Source organism: Pelobates fuscus, chromosome 7 (genome assembly GCF_036172605.1).
Source record: "Pelobates fuscus isolate aPelFus1 chromosome 7, aPelFus1.pri, whole genome shotgun sequence".
Lineage (NCBI taxonomy): Eukaryota > Metazoa > Chordata > Amphibia > Anura > Pelobatidae > Pelobates > Pelobates fuscus.
Genome location: NC_086323.1, coordinates 102,312,705 through 102,335,476, shown reverse-complemented (window position 1 = coordinate 102,335,476; position 22,772 = coordinate 102,312,705). Strand labels below are relative to the sequence as shown.

The following is a 22,772-nucleotide window of genomic DNA, read 5'->3' as shown; positions in this document are numbered from 1 at the left end:
CAGAACAAAAACAATGAGCTGTAGTTGTACTGGAATTTATAGTGTCCCTTTAATGTTTTAACGCTATGTGAGAATACCCGGCAACCAATTACCTCTGTACTGCATGGGCTAATGAGGAAAATGTAGCCGGATCAGCAATAGCAGCTTTGATTGGCTGGGAGTCAGCTGACTGCTTTAAACCTATCATAGTGCCCAATGCTGGTATAAATTGGTATGGCTAGAAGGAGACAATATCTACCTTTGCCATACCTCCTGTGGGTCCAGTCTGTGGGTGGTGAGGCTGCCTGACAGGGAAGGTGGTTAACAGTGGGTAGGTAGGTTGGCTGGCAGGGAAGAGGTTAACAGTGGGCAGTGAGATTGGCTGACATCGAAGGGGTTAATGGAGGGTAGGAAGGTTGGCTGACAGTAGCTGGAGGAGAATTTATTACGTGCATTACAGGGAGGGAGGGAGAGGCACATATGGGGTCTAGGCTCTGCAGTGCAGTCTGTGCTGTGAACATTCCTTACACTAGATAATATATGCCTCTATTCTCATTGGCTGCAAAAGGTATGTTTCTTTCTGGGAATCAGGAACATGTTGAAATGTGACAGGGGGTGGCTAAGGAGGCTGGCTTACACTGGTGAAAACAGCAAAACATTTTACAGCACTGCAGGAAAACAACACAGAATTGAAAGAAAATCCAATAGCCACAGGTATTTTGAGCTTATTAGCTTTAGTTGAAGCTTAACTTGTTTAGCTGCCTGGAGTGTTACTTTAACCTTCTTAGTACAAAAGGATTTAAAAACTTGGGTGTCCTGTTTTTTCACTACAGTATTTTAAATAAAAAATAAAATTAAAATAAATAGTTACATATATAACTATTTTAACCCCTTAAGGACACATGACGTGTGTGACACGTCATGATTCCCTTTTATTCCAGAAGTTTGGTCCTTACGGGGTTAATGGACATCCCAGACTCCTGAGGCAGTTTAGCTGTGTGTGTGTGAAGAGTGTGATCCCTTTATCCCATCTTACAAACAGTGCAGATTTCTGTAGAAATTGGCACTTTTATAAATTAACCTTGTTACACCCCCCTGGGTGTCAGACAACAGGTCCTGTTACTTTCTGGTTTGGTTAGCTCAGTGGAGCTAAACTCTAGAGGCAGCAATTACACAGAGTACCTGCCTTGCAAAGGCTTCTCTTTGAGCTGCATTGGGAAGACTGTAATCGGACAGCCACAGAAATGCTGGGCAGGGTTAGAAGGGGAGTGATTACAAAGGCTGCAGACAAGATATCTGAAAACCAAAAAACATCTACACAAAAAGTATTGCAAAATATACAAAAATAATGATAGATCCTTTTATCAGTATGTGTAGTATTCCATTTTTGTTACTAATCGAGTTCATGGAACTATTTTCGGACACTGAAACTCCCGAACACCGCTGGACTATCATGATCGCTTGGGTTCGGTTCTACAAAACTTAGAAAGGCGCTGTTCAAAGGAAACGTTCCCAAAAACCAGGGGAACAAGCTCCAGGGTCAGAACATTGACTTTGTTCAGCTTTTAAACTACAGAACTAGACCGACCGCAAGCCCCGATTCTCTGGAACTGTTTTGGGCATGGGACCATTCGTGTGGCCGGTTAAATTGTGACTGTCAGGAAATTCCTGAACAAATCAGGGTGATATTTGGATATGTTGGAAACCCAGATCGGGGCAATCAAGGGATGTAACCTTTGTGGGGCTTTATGTACTTTTAACGTACTCTAGAGGTGTTTGTGAAATGTGTATTTTTTGTACCTGGAGATAATTGAGTTTAATACAATACTTGGCTCAATTATCTCCCGGGCACAGGGGAGGGATTATCTTATTGTGAATGGTAAGGTCCTTATAAGGACTAGAGCTCCAAGGACTGAGTGTTGTCCAGTGTCTGGAGGTGTCTAGAGCGAATGCCCCATTCGACTCCAGGAGAGCGCAGTTCCAGGGCCCCAGTCAATCCACTGCGACTGTGGGCAGAAGTGCTGCGGTTTGTCCCCTGTTCCAGCTAGGAGTGGTCCTTGGCGGAGCTACAGAGGCAGGGGTACAGGGAGCTCTGTTACATAGGGCTAGACCAGCTTGAAAGAATCGTAACTGCAGTGGCTCAAAGGCAGATAGCCGGCCCAGGACAGCAAAGTCCCAGGTTCAAATCCCCTGTTGGGCACTTATGGAGCAGCCACGTCTGACAGATAGCCCGTGAGCTTACATTCTAAGGGATACAGTGGGGATTTGAGACAAGAGGTAGCAGAGGAAATTAGGAAGTGAGGCCCAAAGAAGGCGGGGGCCTACTTTGTCTCATGTATATCTTTCGATTGAGCTGGAATGTCAATTCTAACAGTCACAAAGAACCTTCCATAAAAGGTTCTATCATTATCAAAAGCTCAAATGTTGTAGTTGATTTAAGTGGCAACATTTGCCTGACAACAAAATATCTTTTTGAGTTTGTTTTTTAGTTCTGGAGTTTCATCCATACTATAATTGTATCCATATAATGCATTAACCCCTTGTCTGACATGTCATGATTCCCCTTTATTCCAGAAGTTTGGTCCTTAAGGGGTTTAAATGCAGTGCAGACATCAGCCCAGACTGTCTAAACATTACACAAAAGTTAAAAAAAATTATAAATTACACTGTAGAAAGTGACAATATCTTTTATATTTTTTTTCTTTAATAATGTAACAAGGACTTTAGACAATGTGTTTCTTTTTAGTTTGTTCCACAGGTACATTGGAGATATTGCATTAACAGCAATCCAGGAATAAAATTCTAAAAGTGGTAAGTCAACAGGAACATTCAATTGGTTTCCATGTTTACTGTACCTGATTTATGTGAACCTTGCTCCTGAATGCATTAGATAAAATATCAATATTTTTAATACATTCATCTCCATTCCCCATTTTATAAAAATGTACTGCAAGTTCTTGGTTCACGTGTTTATACCCTGATGGATGATCAAGTCACCCGTCGATAGTAAGACAATAAGTCATCCAAACGCTTCCCGTCTGGACCCTCATTTTGGGTTCGGCTAGGCTGCTCTTCAGAAAATGTTGTCTGGCTGGATCCAGGATTGATATTATCAGTTGAAGGCCCGGGGTTTTTTTTATTCTTTTTTTTCCTAAAGCGTTGGGTTTTCCTCTTCTTTGAAGAGTAAGATGATGGTGGTGCAAACTCTGGGTCCCGCTCATCTTCAGAGTCAGGTCGAGGTTTTGACCATTGTCCAAATGTGAATTCTGAGGTTAAAAATCATGATGTCACAACACACCAACAGTGAAAAGTTACACAAAGAGAATATGCAAAGAAACCACAACAGGTCCATCCTAGCTGAACTGCCTGTGTTTTATTAAGGGGTGTTCTTTTTAATTGTGCATTTTATATATTATGGACTAATGACATTTTACATCGTGATCACAATCTGAGCCTTCAGATCTGGATGCCTAGATACAATGTCCAGCTTTTAGAGGGACAACCGGCATCACACTGATATTCAAGGCAAATAAACAGAATGCTTAGTGCTGGCATAAATGTATGGTAGTGGCTTACATATAATCTCCTTAACACATTTAACGGAATAGCAGCAATGTTTTTTTTTTTTTTTTTTTTTTGAAAATGTGTAGTTTTCAGGCTATGACTTTCAATTGATCTTATAATTATCCTGTTTGCCTCATCAAAAGCCTCAAGCAAAGATAGTATTGCATTGCGTTTCCCGATTAAACAGCTGAACTGATCTATTTCATTTGCATGCTCTGAGCTGTTCCCAAGGTCCCTGCTGTTTAGATCCTAAATATAGTAACAACAGCTCCTACCTTTGCCTCTGTCCCACTCTCTGACATGTGGTATGCCAGGCTGTGTGTCTTTCCTCTCCTGGACCACAACATCCACCTTTGGCTCAGATATTGTAGGTTCTGATTCAGGAGGTTCTGGCCCAATCAGATCACCTTCTTCCTCACCTGAAACCACAAAAAAACATTGATAAAGATATAACGACTAGATGCACCAATGACAAAAATTGAAAGGACACTCTAAAGCAACATACACAGTTTGATGTAGTGGATAGATTGTCTCAAGTCTTGGCCTCCATTCCCCAATGTTATACTAAACTGGTTAGAAGTGGGGAGCTGTGGTAATTCGGTTTTCTTATAATGCTCCTATAAATATGTGCACTCACCCTGCACTCTCTCCTCCTCTGCTCCTTCTCCTTTAATTTGCTTCATTTTTCGCTGACGTAATTTGGAGAGTCGAGCTTGTAGCATAGCGTTACGCTTTTCTTTAAGTCGCTCACGTTTCAGCCTCTGATCTTCAGTCTAAAATAGATAGAAAGCATTCTCATGAAGCAAATAAATAATAGCAAAGATAAGTCTCTGAACTAGACAAAACCAAGGAACTCCATATAAACTAGAGATATCATGCTTATTTGTATCTTTTATAAAATGGCTCAAAATTCCTACTTCTCATTAGTCAATGGCAAGTGAAATTCAGCCTCAGCAAGTGGATATACACCCCTGTTGAGTTGTGTCATGGACTCTCCAGGATTGCAGTGCCAAATATGTTTTAAGCCTGGCTATTAAAAAAGTTTGAACTAGTTTCATGACATATTTAAAAATCTTTTGAGCTTGTACATATTTAAACTTAACTATGTGTTATGAGATAAACCGTGAACATGAAAAGATATAGAATATAATGCAGGGATCCTATATTCACTATTAACGGATAACATTCCAGCGATGTAAAGATTCTATAACTATGCATTTTTGGTGAACTTAAGGTCAGATACACACAACTGTGCAATGCTTAAGAAGACGAGATTTACTAAATAAGTCTTAAAAAATGGATCCTCAGGGCTAGAGTAAAATGTAAATTTTCTGTCTTGAGCACGGACTGTCATTAACCCCTTAAGGACCAAACTTCTGGAATAAAAGGGAATCATGACATGTCACACATGTCATGTGTCCTTAAGGGGTTAAACAAACTTTGCATTGAATTATTGTAAACAAATTCTGCAGAGCCAAATACGATCATTTTAATTCTAAAAACTCCCTAATTCACATAACTCCATACCTGATCTCGCAACATATTCAAGGTGTCCATTTGCTTACGACGAGCCTCTTCATCACGATCAAAGGCAAAATAGCCAACACCAAGCTGCCTGGCCTCTGAAAGAAAAAGAGGGGATTAAAGATCCTAATGCACATTGAGTAAATTCAGCATTAAGTAACACCAAAAAAAAAAAAAATTTAGATCACAAAGGCTATGATATGCAGTATTTATAACAATCTTCTCATCTACAAAATTTGCACACTATTTACAGTGTAAGTATATTTATGAGGTGGTAGACTGACATTTGCAGTGAGAATAGAAACTTTAATAGGATGAGAAGCTTAAAATCAAAAGTATTTTTCTTTTTATTGAGGTGCTGATCACTTATGGTTGGTATTCCCATTATTGTACATACTATTACAGAGCATTAAACACAATAAAAAAAAACATAATAAGGGTAGGGCATCTCACTCAGTTGCCGCCGACCATGAGCTAAATCAGACCAAAATTCCTCACTACAGAGGCCATTCAGTTCAGACAGAACTTGCTCTCATTGCCGCAGAAGTCTCTGCATCCATTAATGCCTTTCTTCAAGGCACCGAAAGCTGTGGTGCAGGTGTGGTTCCTACAAGACACAGGCATTTCCTTACTGGGATACCCTTTTTGGCAGATCGCCCCGCTAAACCTCAGCCTCTGCTGCCAACCGTAGCCCCCATGCAGACTATGGGGTGGAAATTGCAGAAGCCCTCACCTGTGGTCATGCCTGGTTCCCAAGAGAGAGGTGCCATGGTACAGAAGAAGTCACAACCCAATATGGCGGCCGAGTAGAATGCGGCTGAGTCAGTCCTCTCTGACCCACCAGGTAACAGTGGGAAACTACCCTCTCGAGAACAAGAGATGGCAGTATCTGCTCAATGTGAAGCCCCAATGGGAACCTTGCCACAAAGCAGGACATCCAGACCTTTTTGCTCGATATATAAAAGCTATGGGCAACAGACCTAGCTGTGAAAAGAACGGAAATCTGACATGTCACGGACAGAGAGGGGGACACAGAGGAGGACTCTATGCAACTGCGTACTGATGTCTCTAATATGAAGGACTCCTTCCACAAATTCCAGTCTACCTAACAGATATACACCACCCAACTCTCTGCTCTTAGGTGCTATCATGTAAAGATAAGAGGTGGCCCAATCGCAATCACGGCGAAAGAACTGCCTCATTATCTTCATTGCCTGGTGGCAACCGTTCTACCTGCCCAAATAAGACAAGAAATTGATGCATTGATGGGGCTAATAGACTATCTAGAATAACCTAGAATTCCACAACAGCCGTGCAAGATGTCATCATGTGCTACGTGAATTCTCAATACAAGGGGCACCTTTCGATGATACTGAAGGGTCAAATGTCCTATACATTTCGAGCACTCACAACTGTACGTGTACCAAGACCTGACCAGAGCTACCCTGCAGTGGTGCAAGTCCCTCCACAAAACAACCCAGCTGCGCTCAGCAGGTATCAGCTACAAATGGGGAGCATCTAAAACCCTACTGGTGGACCATTCTGATACTATAAACAGACTTGGCATCCGAATCAGAGGCCACCGCATTCCTGGCTACAGTGGGCCTCTGTATACCATCCTCCAAGGTAAATCACTAAACCTCACCCCAAGCCTGGAATCCAGCCACCGTGGATCCCTCTGTACCTAGAGTTGGAGGGTCAACTCCTCAGACCACCTGACTACACCTGCCGATATTACTGCTACTTGCTATTGTGCAGTTTAATGTTCAGTGTTATGTTGATGTTTTTGCATTTTCTCTCACCCCAACAAGTGTCACTATGTTCTACACCAACCCTGTCTGCTTGACACATTTACACTGTCTATATAAGGATTTGACGTAGGTGATCCCTGACAGGCAAATGCCAACCAAACTATCACTATAGTACACTCGATACATTACCCCCCCTCGGTTAAGGGCAATTTAATAAGTGATACAGATTAATCCCCACTGTTAGGGTTCAAACCCTCCTGTTTTGTCTTGTCCAGGCTCAATATTGCACCCTATTTTCCCATTGAGTTGGCTTTACGTATCACCCTCTTGTACTGCCCCCCTTTCTTAGGGAGCCACCACATGATACTTACCGCCTGTACTATAACCGTCCCAAACACCACATGAACCCCTGGTAATACTAGAATATTAATTGTTCATGTGTGTTTTTTTTCATGTGTTGCTGTTTACCTATTTTATGTATGTGCTGTCCACATGACATGCTTTAGAATGCTGTGATGCTATTGTATTCAAACAACTGTGTCGTAGTGACATTATTGTTAAGATGTACCACCAGCAAAACAAACAAAAAAAATGATTAGAAAACAAACAAAACAAAATGGATAAATAAATGTTGCCTTCAATATTAGAGATTTTATCTCAGTATTGTGGCACAAAGGTATATAAAAGGTATATTTTAAAATGTGACAAAACCCATATTGTTGAGGTATACAAAGTGAAAAAATACAATTTCCAGATGCTGTTATGTATATTACTTCCAACAGATGAACATATAATGTACCATGTTGCCGAATATCTTCATAATGCATGGGACCCACAGGTCTTTTCATTGCTTCCTCCTCCTCCTGTTCCCACTGCTTTCTCTGCATCTCCCTCCTCATGTCATCTGACAGGAGAGTCTTCTCCTCTGAAGCTGGTCTACAAAAGGAGCAAAGATATCACAATGAACATCAGAAGGATGACTTTATATTCATATTGTAATGCATCCTTTCATAATAATGTAATTTACCTAAAATGTATTATGCAGGGACTTTCATTACATAAATTAGCACTTTTTGGATATTCTATACCTGTATAACAGATTTGAAAGAAATCTTTCCCTCTCCACAGTAAAAGTTTTTGAACTACTTACAGCAGTGAGAAGTGCAGTGGAGGCACTTACACAATGCCTTTCCCTCTATGATACTTCCTGGTACTGGCTCTATCACTTACCAAAACAAATTGCATGTGAACATGCAATATAAGTACCTGTGAACATGCAATATAATTACCTGTGAACATGCAATATAAGTACCTGTGAACATGCAATATAATTACCTGTGAACATGCAATATAAGTACCTGTGAACATGCAATATAACTACCTGTGAACATGCAATATAAGTACCTGTGAACATGCAATATAAGTACCTGTGAACATGCAATACAAGTACCTGTGAACAATGTCATTTTTTTAGTCATTCCAAAAATGACAAAGCTTGAATGATCAGGCACTCCGCCTACAATACTAAGTACACAAGCATCTGCATGGGCCTGTACACGTCAGTGCTCAAAATTCCTAGCCCTACCATATTAGCCAGATCTAAACGTTACTGCCACTGCCAGCCTCTTCTTGGAATACAACTGCTGGGAATGGACAAGGCAGCAGACGTTCCCAAAAATTACTTGTGTAGCATCTGATAATACATAGCATGTAGGTGCACTCTGGGAGTTACAGCATTAATGTGAAGTCTATAGTATAGGTACTTCCTGCACATTGCCTGTGTAGGATGAGAGCATTAAACTGCTGCTGGACCCTCTAATGATTAAAGACACTATGTAGTAACCAAAACCATTTCACCTCGAAGTGGTCTGGATGCCAAGCCCCTGTTTTAACTGTGCAACTGAATATATTGACATTTTACAGGAGTGCCAATGATTACATTGCAGGGTTAACATGCCTCTAGTGGATGACACTAGAGACGTTTTCACCCTAATGGAAAAGTATTGCCTTTGCATATAAAAGTATATATGGTAGTTTAAAATATATAGCCCTACAGCTATATTCTTATTTGTTCTGCATTTGTATTTGTTTTTTGTGTCTTTATTCAGGAAATCTTTTTTCAAATATTGACTTACCTTTCAGTACATGTACACATGTGTACACTTTAGTAGTATTATTTTCTTTACGTTTTGTGTATCCTTTACTTTGTGTACTCATATGCTGCCCAATAAAAACAAATCAGTTTTTAGCTATAATGTTGTTTTTATTTATTTTCTTACCCCAGACCTTATATTTCAGACAGGGCCCCTAATAACAGCATTGATTATCAACACCCAGTACTCACACGTAACCAAGCCCTGCAGAAAAGCCTAAGGAGAGGTATCATCTCCTTGACCCTTTTCAATCTGGCTTCCGCCCTCTCCACTCTACTGATACTGCTCTTATCAAAGTTACCAACGACCTAATTGCAGCTAAATCCAAAGGCCACTACTCCATACTTATTCTTCTTGACCTCTCTACTGCCTTTGACACCGCTGATCATGCTCTCCTCCTTCAAACTCTTCAATCACTCGGTCTCTGTGACTGTCCTCTCGTGGTTTTCCGCTTATCTCTCCCAACGCTCATTCAGTGTCTCCTTTTCTAATGACACCTCCTCCCCTCGTCCTGTCTCGGTTTGAACCCCCCAAGGCTCTGTCCTTGGTCCCCTTCTATTTTCTCTTCATACTGCCTCTCTTGGCAAACTGATTACCTCTTTTGGATTCCACTACCACCTGTACACTGATGATACCAAGATATATCTCTTCTCCCCGGACCTCTCCCCGGCCGTCCTGCAATGTGTCACTGATTGCCTTTCTTCCTTCTCTGACAGGATGTCCTCAAGCGTTCTGAAACTCAATCTCTCTAAAACTGAGCTCCTTTTCTTTCCTCCTCCTAATACTGATAATTCTCTTTCGCTCTCCCTTCAAGTTAATGGTATCCACACAGGTCCATCCTTGCAAGCGCGCTGTCTTGGCGTCACACTTTATTCTGGCCTTTGAGCCTCACATCCAGTATGTTGCCAAATCCTGTAGATTCCAACTTAAAAACATAGCCCGCATCCATCCCTTTTTTTTACAAAAGATGCTACCAAGGAGCTTGTCCATGCTATAGTAATTTCCTGCATGGATTATTGTAACCCTCTTCTGATTGGTTTTCCCAAAAGCCGTATTGCCCCGCTACAGTCTGTAATGAATGCCGTTGCCAGACTGATGTTCCTCTCTAGTCGGTCCTCTCACACCTCACCCCTCTGTCAGTCCTTACAGTGGCTTCCTGTATCCTATAGGAGTCAATTCAAAGTGCTAACCCATACCTATAAAGCACTGAACAATTCTAGCCCCTCTTATATCTCTTCACAGATCCATAGGTATGCTCCTTCTTGTTCCCTCTGCTCTGCCATGACCTTCTCCTTTCTGCTGCTCGCACCCGTACGGCCAACTTACACTTGCAGGACTTCTCTCGGGGGCGGCTCCCTTCCTATGGAATAGCCTGCCTACCCCAACCAGACTCTCCCCTAGTCTTCAATCATTTAAGAAATGCATTAAAACCCATCTCTTTAGGAAAACTTATGGCCTCCCAGAGTAACCTCTACCTCACATACCTGTCGCCTGCTGTCTCCTACACGGCAGCACTTTACTCTCTCTTCCAGCTCTGCTTCACTCCCAACTTATTTGATTGCTATTCCCTGTCCTAATGTGTTTATATTTATTGCTCCTGTATTTGGTCTGAGATTACTGTGGGTTATCCCCTATTCGGTGTTTAAGGCTTGAGTCACCTTTCAAGTGCACTTTTTTGCTCTGGCATACCTATTTACCCTCTCTCAATCATGCCATTTGATCATTTCAGCTTCTTAGAATAAAGTATCTCTACTCCTCATCCTTTCATTACTTGACTAGTAACTAAATAGTGCTTGGCCAGAACTCCTTATTCCTGCCACTATATACGCCCACTTCTTCTATTGAGGTTGTGGGGGAATCAAACTCCTCCCACTTTATATGTCACTATTGATCACTCATGGTGCACACTACTTTAGCATCCCCTTTAATATCCACTTTTAACATAAAATTCTTAAAAATATTGCTGGCCATAGTAATTTAATGCTATAGTTTGGAGCCGATGAGTGTTTTTCATGTATACTTAATATATTTGGTTTTGTTGTTCTCCATTGTCATTATATGATCACATGACTTACAATCCACGTATCAGCAACAGGGGCGGACTATTCAATTGCTCGATTGAGCCATTGTGTTTCTCCACCCCTGATGACCCCGGCATAGCGTGTGAAACACGCATCGAGTGTGCGGACTTTTTTGTTTATTTCTTATCATTTTTTTTGGATCAACTTTCTTTGCATGACACAAAACAAATGAAACAGCGCTAGAGAAACCAATACTATCATTTTACCTCCACTTGAGAAATCCTCTATAGGTGAAACACGTTGTGGAACTTTTAATATTGTGTTTAATAAAGGTACTTTGGCTACTTTTAACTACACAGATTTTTGCCATTTTACTTTTTTGTATCACTATTTGTTATTACTATTTTTTTTTATTTATTTTTTTTACTGTCGCTGCTTGGTATCAAGATTTTATTATTCCAGTTTAGTATTAGTCCAAAGAAATCCTAGGTGGGGATTGTACCACTCACTCCTGATTCATTGAGCAGTCCGTATGCTCAATCAAATGTGAGTACACACTGATATTTATACTCCTATTATATATTTTTATACAGTGAGCACTATTAGTTGTCTCCTCTTTTTACCCTTTAATGGTCTATGAACGTCTGCAAATTTACATCTCATCACATATCCTATAAGTGGGGATTGTACCGCCGTATGCCATTCATACTAGAGCTGGTTTATAGCTCTATTAAACGTGAGTAGGACTACATTAGATCCTGTTGCCTTAAGATTACTTTTGTATTGGACTTATTGCACCTCTCTGTGTTCCCCATACAGATCCCTCAAGTTGTTTCCATCTGACTTCTACAGATAACATTCCCCCCATAAGACTGCTGGCTAACCCCCTGGCAAGAACTGCTCTAGGACTCTTTTTGGTATTATTTGTGTTTTGAATTTGACATCAATATTGGACTCTTTTAAAGATATATTTCTAAGTACCTACTTTTGTCTTTTGCGCAACCTTTCTCTTTTGTTACTTTGTATTGTATGGCTGGCAAGAAGTAGGGACGTCCAGACATTATTTGCCTTTATCCAAGGGTTAATATAGGGAACAGCCATTACAGCACTTTGTTTACATGGTGTCTTGTTCTTTGGTATTGTCGATTTATACCAGTTTACAATTGAGGCTTAGATATTACTATAGGAACATTTAAAGGTAGCTCCTTTCTTTTAGGTTTCCATGCTTAGTTCAAATGTAATTTTACCAAAAGGAATACCTATGGAACAGAGACACCAACTAATTTAGGGTAACACAGGGTGTTAATAAGCTCAGGGATATAGTGACCCCTTTTGATTAGTACTTTAGGGAACTACAGGAAGTGATTTAGGTAATTATTATATTCAGCAGGTAACTCTCACCATTTAAGTTGATATTTATTTATAGGAATATGAGACATTCTTTCATCCAGTATGTTTATTAAGGGTGATTTGATTAATAACACATGTATTTAAGTAATAAACTTTTAAACACATTTTATTAAGGATGGAATAAAAGTTCTGTTTTATTTATAAATTTATCCAGAGTTTATTTTTGTTCAAATTTAAGGGTGTAAACCCCCGAGTTGTGTGGACAAGCAACTCTTTAAAACTCTAGGAGTTTTTCTCCTTTTATGTTTCTATTGCTAATGTTTGTAATCCTTTAAGCCTTGCAGTGGATGAAGCAGGAAGCTGGCTGCTGGGGGCGTAAAGATATAGGTCTGCTTACCTATTTTGAAAGCATGCAAATCCTGATGCCCTTTTGCACATCTGAAGGCTGCAATTTTCAGTCATTCGTCTACTTTCAAAACAAACTCCCGCTTTCAAACTGGATCCTCATAGTCTGTGATGGGTACATGACCTGCCAATGCTGCATTTCCATTATGTTTTGGTACATGTTTCATCCCTGAACATAGTATGGGATTAACACTGTATACCAGGCTCAGCTGTGCCATGTTTGCATACAATATAAGTGCACGTTTAAAATGATCTACCTTAATTAGCTATGGGACTGTACTATTTCCTTAACTTGGGAACATCCGCAAAAACAGATATGCTAAACAGATGTTTGATATGCGCTTCTACTTCTTACATATAGAGCAAAGAAAATGTGATATTGTGATATCCTCACCTCTTTCCTTTCAGATCATTATCCATTTTTAGAAGGTCTGGAAGGTCCTTCTTCATGCACCTTCTGGATCGGCCAAGTGAGTCTACATAATCCACCCTGACAAAAGAAACCTTTCATTTAATGTGTGCTACAGATAAAATACAAAGAAAGTGTTCTCAAATAACTCGAAAAGGTTGCTACAATGACAGTATACTGTGGTCTTTTTTTTTTTTTTTTTTTATAAATTCTTTATTTTTTGTGCATAGGTAGGTACAAACATATCTCATGTGCCACAACAGCACTAATCATGTAATCATCAGGGTTATCACAGTGGCTTTACTGAAAGAAGCACTTTTGTATTTAATAAGTTTGAGAGAAGCTGGTTGTAGTAGACATACTAAAATAACTGGGAACTGTCTGGTACATCGCCTTAGAAAATTTAAAGCGAGAAAGTCTCGTATTATGAAGCTATAGGGCAGCGGGTACCTCGCTGGCGTGGGGGGGTCTAGGCATTGTTGTGTCAAACTTTAGGTCTGGGGTTGGAAGGCCTACTGTGCCGGCTCTGGTGTGGTAGCTTCTATCCCCCTGGGGTTAAGCTGTTGCGGGTGGTTTAATGTGCCCGTCTGCACCCATCTATAGGACCCCAATTACCCCTGGGGGGGGGGGGGGTGATGCTCAGAAGGAGCTTCATGTAAAACGCCATAGAGTATCCATGGTTACGGTTGCTAGCGCTCTGAGTCAAAGATAAATACAAAATTTAAAGCAACATGGAAATTAGCAATTCAAAAGAAAGTGAGAAGGAGAACATAGGCAAGAACAAAAGCAAAAAACAAACTGTTAACGACATGTTATATGTCTGAGTCCATCAGATGCAGTAAGTAGTGCTGCAGAAGTATGATGGTCTGGCAACTTGGTGTTTCCGGAGACGCCTCAGGTTTTGGCTGCTGGCTTGTTTGCCGGCCCTGCTCCTCTGGGGACGAAGGGGACCACTGTCGCGGGGTTCCAGGTGGAGCCGTTGGCCGATGTAGTGCTGGACCCTGACGGGAGCTGAGGGGTCGAGGGTATACCCAGTGTTGGCAGCAGTTCATCTGCTCCTTGCAGGTCACGGATGGTGTGGGATTCAGTTCCGTGGATGATAAGCAGAGAGCGTGATCCTCTCCAGTGGTAAGTGATGTTATGCTGGCGCAGGAGAGCAGTGAGTGGTTGTAGTGTGCGTCGCCATGCCAGAGTGGACCCTGACAGATCTGCGTAGAAGGAAAGCTGCATGTTTTCGAACGGGTATGGTGAGTGGTTCCGTGTGGCTTGCATCACCGCCCGTTTGTCGCCTTGGTTCTGGAATTGGACTATGAGGTCCCGTGGGGCTTTGGTTGGGGCTTTAGCTGACCTCGGCAAGCGGAACATGTGTTCAATGGGCACCTGTCTGGCTTGTTTGGGGGGTAGGAGTGAGTGTATCAGTCTCCTCAGTGTATGAGGGAGCTCAGACTCTGGTATGTCCTCTCCTATACCTCGGATTTTGATGTTCCGATTGCGGCTCTTATCTTCCAGTGTAGCTAAACGTTGCTCATAGGTGAGGTGCTGTTGTGTGAGAGTTTGGACTGATTGCTGCAAGTGTTGGGCGTGTTGCTTAGCGCCTTGGGAGTCTGCCTCCAACGTGCTTAGTCTGCCTGTCAGGCCCTGCAGGTCTGCGCGCAGCTGGGCCATGTCGGCCTGAATCGTCGTTTGGAGCTCTGCCAGGAGGCCCCTCATGACCGGGACGGTCACCGGTGAGGAGTCGGGTCTCGGAGGTGACTGGCGGGGTGGCATCCCCGTATGTGGAGTCATCATTCCTGCTTCAGTGGTGAAGTCATCGGATATTTCCGAGCTGTAGCCGTCGTAAGCGGCCATATTTGGGCCTTGGGCGCCCAATGCGTTTTTCCACATGTCTCCGATATTTTGTTGTTGCCGTGGGTTGTCAGGCTTCGGTTTTTTAGATTTGCGACCCATGTCGTTAGTGGTATTCGGTGGGTCAGTTTAATGCTGGTTCTGCGCAGTTGGGTTCTCGGTATCAGGCCCAATGTGCTGTTTTATTGGAGAGCTCTTTCGGCGTGCGGCCATTCAGGTCCGTTGCTTGGCTCCGCCCCCATACTGTGGTCTTTAAAGAGACAATATGGGTACCAATATAACAAATGCATTTTTGCATCATAATATGCTGTGTTTGCTCAGGGGGGATTTTACAGAATGCCGCAACATAAACCTGCCTACCTAGCCATGCCCACTCACTCTATAAAAAGACTTCCTTATTAGTATACATACACAGCTGTGCCCCTTACAGCACCACTTGAGAAAAGTCTGGTTGGCCTGAAACGTTGATGTATGATTTGTGCTGAATAAAAGCATCTATACTTTCTACAGATCCCAGAGTGCATTCATCTTCATTCCTGTATTATGGCTGGAGTTAGCACCTGGGCATTCTAAAGACCAGGGAACTGGAGTGCTGGGATCATGGTTTGTGTGTGTGCGCATATATATATATATATATATATATATATATATATATATATATATATATATATATATATATATATATATGTATATATGTATATGATTTCATTATAGGTGTATTTTGAGATATATATATATATATATATATATATATATATATATATATATATATAAAATCTCAAAGTACACTTATAATGAAATCATATATTTATTTATAAAATATTTTACCAGGACGGATACATCCAGATTTCTCTAGTTTTCAAGTATGCATTATATATGTATAATATATTATAAAATGCTTTAATTATTTTATAATATATTATACATACATACACACACATATATATATATATATATTTGGGAGTCTAGCCAACTCCTTGGTTTTGCACCCCTCCCTGTCACAGGTGCCTCATCTCAGGTCCCTATTTAGCCTTGTACTGCAGAGAGCCTCAGATGGATTTTTTCCCCAAGTGGGTTAATCTCATAAGAGCAGACATTAGACTGTGAGAGTAGGACCTGCCAAAGATGGGGTACATTGACGTTGTGGCAGGCTTATGCAATGTATGATCATATAATGTAACTAAATCCCCATTATTTTTTGCCTAGATTAGGTGTTTTTAAAAAAACCTTTTAAAAACTAATACAATCTGTAAACATTGAAGTTGCTGTTTAGTAGATAGGAGAGTGCGCTGGATCTTTTGTATTGTTTATTAATTATATATATATATATATAAAAAAAAATAGAAAATGCCATGCACTCTTGCTTGAAGTTAATAAATTGTTAAATGATACTTGCCGGGTGCCAAGTCCCATGGGGTTGTAGATAGAACAAAAACAGCAGTAACTGGGCTGCACTCACGGTCTTGTGTAGAAAAAGTATAAATTTATTCCATAAGTGGTAGCAAAATTGATGTTTCGGTCCACACAGGGACCTTAATACTTTTTCTACACAAGACCGTGAGTGCAGCCCAGTTACTGCTGTTTTTGTTATATATATATATATATATATATATATATATACACACACATTTTTTTTAGCTGCCTGGGCGACTGACAGCTCAGACTGTCCCCCTGCTGGCAGCTCCATAGACTCCTATTGCGGCAAAGTGATCATGGTGATCACATGGCCCTGGAGGGCCGGGGTGGCCGGAGCTGCAGCAGGGGGACTGCAGGATTCTCCAGCAGTCCCGCCTGACTGTAATTGCCCATCCAGGTAAGTCAAGGGCTCCTATTTTCCGCGGACGTACCAACAACCATTTTTTGTCGGACGTACCTAGTATGTATAACACACACACATATATATATATATATATATATATATATATAAAATAAAATAAACGTTATTCTAAGTGTATTTGAATACCGGGTACGTCCGAGGTCAGGAAGGAGTTAAAAGTGTACATCATTGGTGGCCAAAAGGTTTTCCCCCCATCTTTAAGACTGGCAAAGCATCAAAGGTAGTGTGGTTCTACAACAGATGGGTATCTACCTTTTGACCAGCACTGGTGTACATGCTGCATAATGTGAGGAAATGTTTCTATTTTTTGTTCAAATTATGCATGCTATTTAGAGAGGAGAACACTAGTTTTAACAAACCATTCTTCTCCCGGATCTTGAGGAGCTGGAATTGGTAGACCAGGATTAATTTCATCCTCTTCTGTTGTCTTCTCCTTTTGACATAAAGCCTGCACCTCCTTCCGTTTCTCTATAATCTTCTGAGCAAAATCCACCAGGTACAGCTCTTCTGTCTCCTCATCTGTTAGGTGATGGTGTTTTCCCAACAGAGAACAGGAAATAAAAAAAACGTTTTGAGTTACATTTCCACTTCACTCAAAGAAAAAAATAATGGGCTTAAGAATCAGAGCTTTGATACTGCACTTCAAAAAAGGAGAGAGTAACTTAAAAGGAGAGTGTGTGTGAAGTGTGTGCCAAATGAGAGCTTCTCTTCGCATACATGAAAGGGACAGCTACAGTGGCAACCAAGCGTAGCAATCTCAAATCATCATGTTCAAGTAAATAAAGGAGACAGAGAATGGAAGGAACGGAACACTGACATTCAGTGACTAAGGATGGCACATAATAAATGAACTACTCTTTAACCCCTTAAGGACCAAACTTCTGTAATAAAAGGGAATCATGACATGTCACACATGTCATGTGTCCTTAAGGGGTTAAAGATCACATTAAATCAATGTGTCAGAAAATAGTAAGTGCATATCTACGTAACAGACTATACCATGACATTTAACTATCGCTTTGCCACTAAGCATTTTTCCTTCTTTTGCTTATTTAATTATGTGAATTTACATCACGTAAAACAAAAATACATTTATAAAACATAAAAAATACAGTGTCTACTATAGATTTTTCTAATAAAGTGCATTATATTCAACAATATCTGGTCTATTTTCTAAACATAATTAAGCTTAAAAGTCCATAATCAACCTATTACAACTATAGCAAAAAAATTTATATCAACAAGGACACTAAGCACATTAAATACCAACACTAAAATATCAAGATTGTAGCTCTCCTTGTACCTCTGGCAATTTGTAATCATTAAAAGAACACTCCGGACACCAATACAGCTTTAATGCATTTGACCTCATATATGCAGGTTTTTTTGACAATTTTAATTTGATTTTTTTTTTTTTTTTAGCAGTGAACACTACATCAGTACATTCAGAAACACACTGCACAACAGCTCCAATCGTTAACAGAGTGTACAGACAATTTTGTTTGTTTTTTCAAAAAGCCCGAGATCTGACTCATTTGAGTAAAGCACCAGTATCAGGTTGACAACTTGTACATCCGTTGGCTATTCATACGTTAACTCCAAATCCAAGTGCATCCACTGCTGGAGAGATGGTGCGATCAGTTTACAAGCGAGTCCCAGGAGTCGAGTATGTTGAAAACAGCGAGTTCTGTCAAAGTCTAACAATTGTGTATCTTATGCAGATCCTACCCAATCCCGTCCCCTGTCTTCGACCTTCCCCCTCGCCACCCCATGGGTTGGCATACTTGACAAATAAAAGAAAACACAATGGAGAAAAGTAAAGAAAATAAGAAAAAAAAAAAAAAAAAAAAAACATCCATATTCATTTATACATAAACTGCCCTCACTACACCCCCCCCTTCCCCACCCCCCCACAGTTAGACCCCACGGCCAGAACCAATGGTGTCCCACCTGAACTCCGACTGACCATCTAATTGGGAGTTGTTGCTTTCCTAGCCATAAAGTCCCTCCACAAGGCCCAAATCTGCTTGCAACGCTCAATTCCTGCACATTGAGCATCCACTGCTGGAGAGATGTTGCAATCGGTTTAAAAAAGATTAGAGAAATTAGGGATTTAGCTGCATTCAAAAAAATGTTTAGTTAACGATTTTTTTATACCTGGAGAAAAGCATCTTCGTGTGGTGTAGGAGCATTAGAAGAAGTTGTAGCGGGATATCTGTGTCAATCAAGTCTTGAATTGTGGCATGGATTTGCGTCCAATATGACACTATATGTGTAAGTTGGTACCGACCTCAACACCGCAACTTTTCATACATCTTGTGATGATTGCAACAAATCATCTGTCATGTACCAGCATGTTAGGAGTCTATAATTTAATTCTTGTATTTTGGAACTAGCAGAGCCCTGGTGCTTTTCCCACTGCGCTTACGTCAACACCACATTTTGCATTCCCATTTCGCGATGTAAATCTCTGGCTTTGCCAGGGTAGGAGTAAGAAGAATGGGGTAGGAGTAAGAAGCATGGAGTCAAGTATCAGGATTCCTCTCGTGTTCCCCTGCTGCACAGAACCTTCATATTGTGTAGTAGTTCTATGTACCATGGTCCTGCCAGGAAGGGATGCGTAAAAATTGTGCATTTTGTAGTACCGAAATATAGAGGGTGTTCGGTAATATGCTGCATTTGTTTGCATGCTCAACTCTTTATAGTTTTTGCACAGGAAAATAAATGTTTTGCAGAATTCTGAACCATAAGCCTGCCTCATTTGCTAAGCACTTTTTTGTGCCAGAAAAACTTCCTTATCAAAAGGTATGCACACTGTCTGTGCCCCAAGAGCACTGCTGCTTTTAATTCACAACCTGGCTGCAGACAAACAAACAAGTAGTGATATTCTTACTGTATGCCCCCTTGGGTGCTGGGTGTCCTGTCCTTCTAATGCAGGTTCTTTGTAGTTGAAACCATTCAGTACTGCCAATGGCTGAGTTGTGTGTATTCCTTTTGTAAGGAACTATTTTTCTGGAGTGAGGGAGGATGGCTAAAGTGGCAGGATTATGGTGCAGCATTCTGGAAAACATTTAGTATTTTTATGCAAAAACTTTGAAGATTTGAGCATGCAAAAAGTACAGAATGTTAATGCCAAAACATCATCAAATCAAAAGCATTAAATTTGTATTGGTGCCCGGAGTGTCCACTTAAGACTCCAAATTTGAGATGATGTTTCTGGTTGCAACCGACATCATAGCACAAAATTATTATTATAGTAAGCACTGGACACTCTATATCCTCCTAAAAAGATAAAGTCTATTAAAGTACATAAAAAAAAAAAAATTAAAAAAAAATAGAACAGCACTTCAAAATCCTAATTAATCTAATGACATACCAGGGAAATCTCCTTTGGTCATCTTTTCATAAAGAAGAGCCTTTTCCTCTAGCTTCTGCCTGGAACAGAGACATATTTCTAGTTAGAGCAAGAACCTCCAACAATATTAATTTGCACCAACCACTGACAGCCCTCCGATTTATTCTGAACCTCAACTGTGCCCTTGGAGTTAATTCACAACTCTTACCTGCAACCAACCTCATCCAAGATACATTTGGGACAGTCTTCTTCATAAATTCACTCACAACCAACCCACCCCTCCTGGTCAAGTACATAACATATTAGATGCAGAGGACATTCACCTGGATTTTTCCAAAGGATTATCCTGTTCCACCACTTCGTCAAAATCTTTTCCTGCTCGGCCTGCAACCCCTGCATTCTGCTTACTCCACACACTGGGTTTCTGGAAGAGGAAATTAATTCTTTAAGCAAAATATTAAAGTGGCTCTATAACCATCCCAAATCGTATCTGTCCCTTACATATATATTTATAAAATTAAAAATGTATTGGTATTTACCACAAAAAACAATTAGTGCTTAATAACTTAAGTGCTGAACTTATTTAGTTAACTTTAATAATATCTGAACACCTCTAAACCTGAATATGGGTTGCAATATCATGCCAGTTTGAATATGGATATATGCATTAGGGTCATATTGCATTCAATATAGGACATAGACAACCTACATATTAAATGCATATATATTGTATCCCTTCATAATATCTGCTGCACTATACTTAACTACCTTTACTGAAATGGAACAAAGAGCCAAGCACACCTGTAACCTATAAAAACTAATACAATTTATATCTACTACAAATACTGTATCCCCCTCTACAATAATGTAATCTGTGTAGTGCTAAGTATACTTGTGTTAAATATACATAGACTGTAATATGCAATACTGAACTTACTGTATCTTCCTTTAATATAACCTATAAAGAGTGTATACACACACTTTATTTATGCTGTACCATGCCTCCTCTTTAATAAAATAAATATGATATAAATGGGATCAGTACTGGATCATGCAGAAGAGATGTTAACATTAGAATAATATAAAAAAATCAACGCCAGGTTATATTTTTGTTACCCACTTTGGGGACTCCTTTTGGTTTTGAGGGTCCTCCAGCATCTTTGGAAAGCTTCTCTTGCTTGAATTCTTCTTGTTTCCTGAAAAGCTCAGCCTTGAGATCTACCAACTAAAAAACAAATATTTAAATTATTTTCTGATGAGCAAATGAAGGAGCAGTCCCTGCCGAGCAAGAGTGTGAATGGGCAGTCCCACACCGAGCGAGAGAGTGAATGGGCAGTCTCCCACCCGTGCGAGGGAACAGAGCACTATCCCACTGAGTGAACGAACAGTTTCCACAAGAGCAAGTGAGTGACTGAATGGGAAGGCCATCTCTAAGAGTAAACGAGCCGTCTCTCCCCCCTCGGTGGGTGAACAAGCAGCCTCTCCCCCCTCGGTGGGTGAACAAGCAGCCTCTCCCCCCTCGGTGGGTGAACAAGCAGCCTCTCCCCCCTCGGTGGGTGAACAAGCAGCCTCTCCCCCCTCGGTGGGTGAACAAGCAGCCTCTCCCCCCTCGGTGGGTGAACAAGCAGCCTCTCCCCCCTCGGTGGGTGAACAAGCAGCCTCTCCCCCCTCGGTGGGTGAACAAGCAGCCTCTCCCCCCTCGGTGGGTGAACAAGCAGCCTCTCCCCCCTCGGTGGGTGAACAAGCAGCCTCTCCCCCCTCGGTGGGTGAACAAGCAGCCTCTCCCCCCTCGGTGGGTGAACAAGCAGCCTCTCCCCCCTCGGTGGGTGAACAAGCAGCCTCTCCCCCCTCGGTGGGTGAACAAGCAGCCTCTCCCCCCTCGGTGGGTGAACAAGCAGCCTCTCCCCCCTCGGTGGGTGAACAAGCAGCCTCTCCCCCCTCGGTGGGTGAACAAGCAGCCTCTCCCCCCTCGGTGGGTGAACAAGCAGCCTCTCCCCCCTCGGTGGGTGAACAAGCAGCCTCTCCCCCCTCGGTGGGTGAACAAGCAGCCTCTCCCCCCTCGGTGGGTGAACAAGCAGCCTCTCCCCCCTCGGTGGGTGAACAGGCAGCCTCTCCCCCCTCGGTGGGTGAACAGGCAGCCTCTCCCCCCTCGGTGGGTGAACAAGCAGTCTCTCTCCCTCGTTGGGTGAACAGGCAGCCTCTCCCCCTCAGTAGTGAGTGCTGAGTGTATAAAGCGATATATGGGGTTTAGTTTCACTCACCGAGGTCGCTGTGACCTGTAGCGGTTTCTTCCTGTCCATCCCGCAGTCCGTCTAACACACTCAGTTGCAGTAAGTGATCCTCACCCAGAGCCGCCGACCTCCATGTTTACACCGAAACGAACAGTGCCGTAAAGCACTGTTCCTAACGTAAAACAAAAAAAGTCTTATTTTGCCGTTGTTCACCGTAACTCGCGGCCGCGTCCTGCTGCTGGCGCCATCTTAGGAAGGTCACATTTCGCAGTGCAGCATGACAGCCACTGACAGGGACTAAGTTACTAGACAGTGATTTGTTGGCATTATTGACAAGGACATTTCAAC

The 22,772-nt window shown here is 41.5% G+C and overlaps 1 protein-coding gene across 1 annotated transcript; it reads right to left on the bottom strand.

The window, feature by feature from the left end:
* Positions 1 to 2,661: 2,661 nt before the first annotated feature.
* On the bottom strand, positions 2,662 to 22,607 carry CCDC174 (coiled-coil domain containing 174). The gene is made up of 11 exons (XM_063427389.1): positions 22,455 to 22,607; positions 21,314 to 21,418; positions 20,517 to 20,617; positions 20,215 to 20,273; positions 17,198 to 17,357; positions 13,142 to 13,237; positions 7,618 to 7,754; positions 5,071 to 5,165; positions 4,181 to 4,316; positions 3,819 to 3,962; positions 2,662 to 3,245 (listed from the first exon to the last, which is right to left on the bottom strand). The coding sequence occupies exons 1-11, from the start codon at positions 22,491 to 22,493 to the stop codon at positions 2,968 to 2,970; spliced, it is 1,350 nt and encodes a 449-aa protein (XP_063283459.1). The 5' UTR covers positions 22,494 to 22,607; the 3' UTR covers positions 2,662 to 2,967.
* Positions 22,608 to 22,772: the final 165 nt, after the last annotated feature.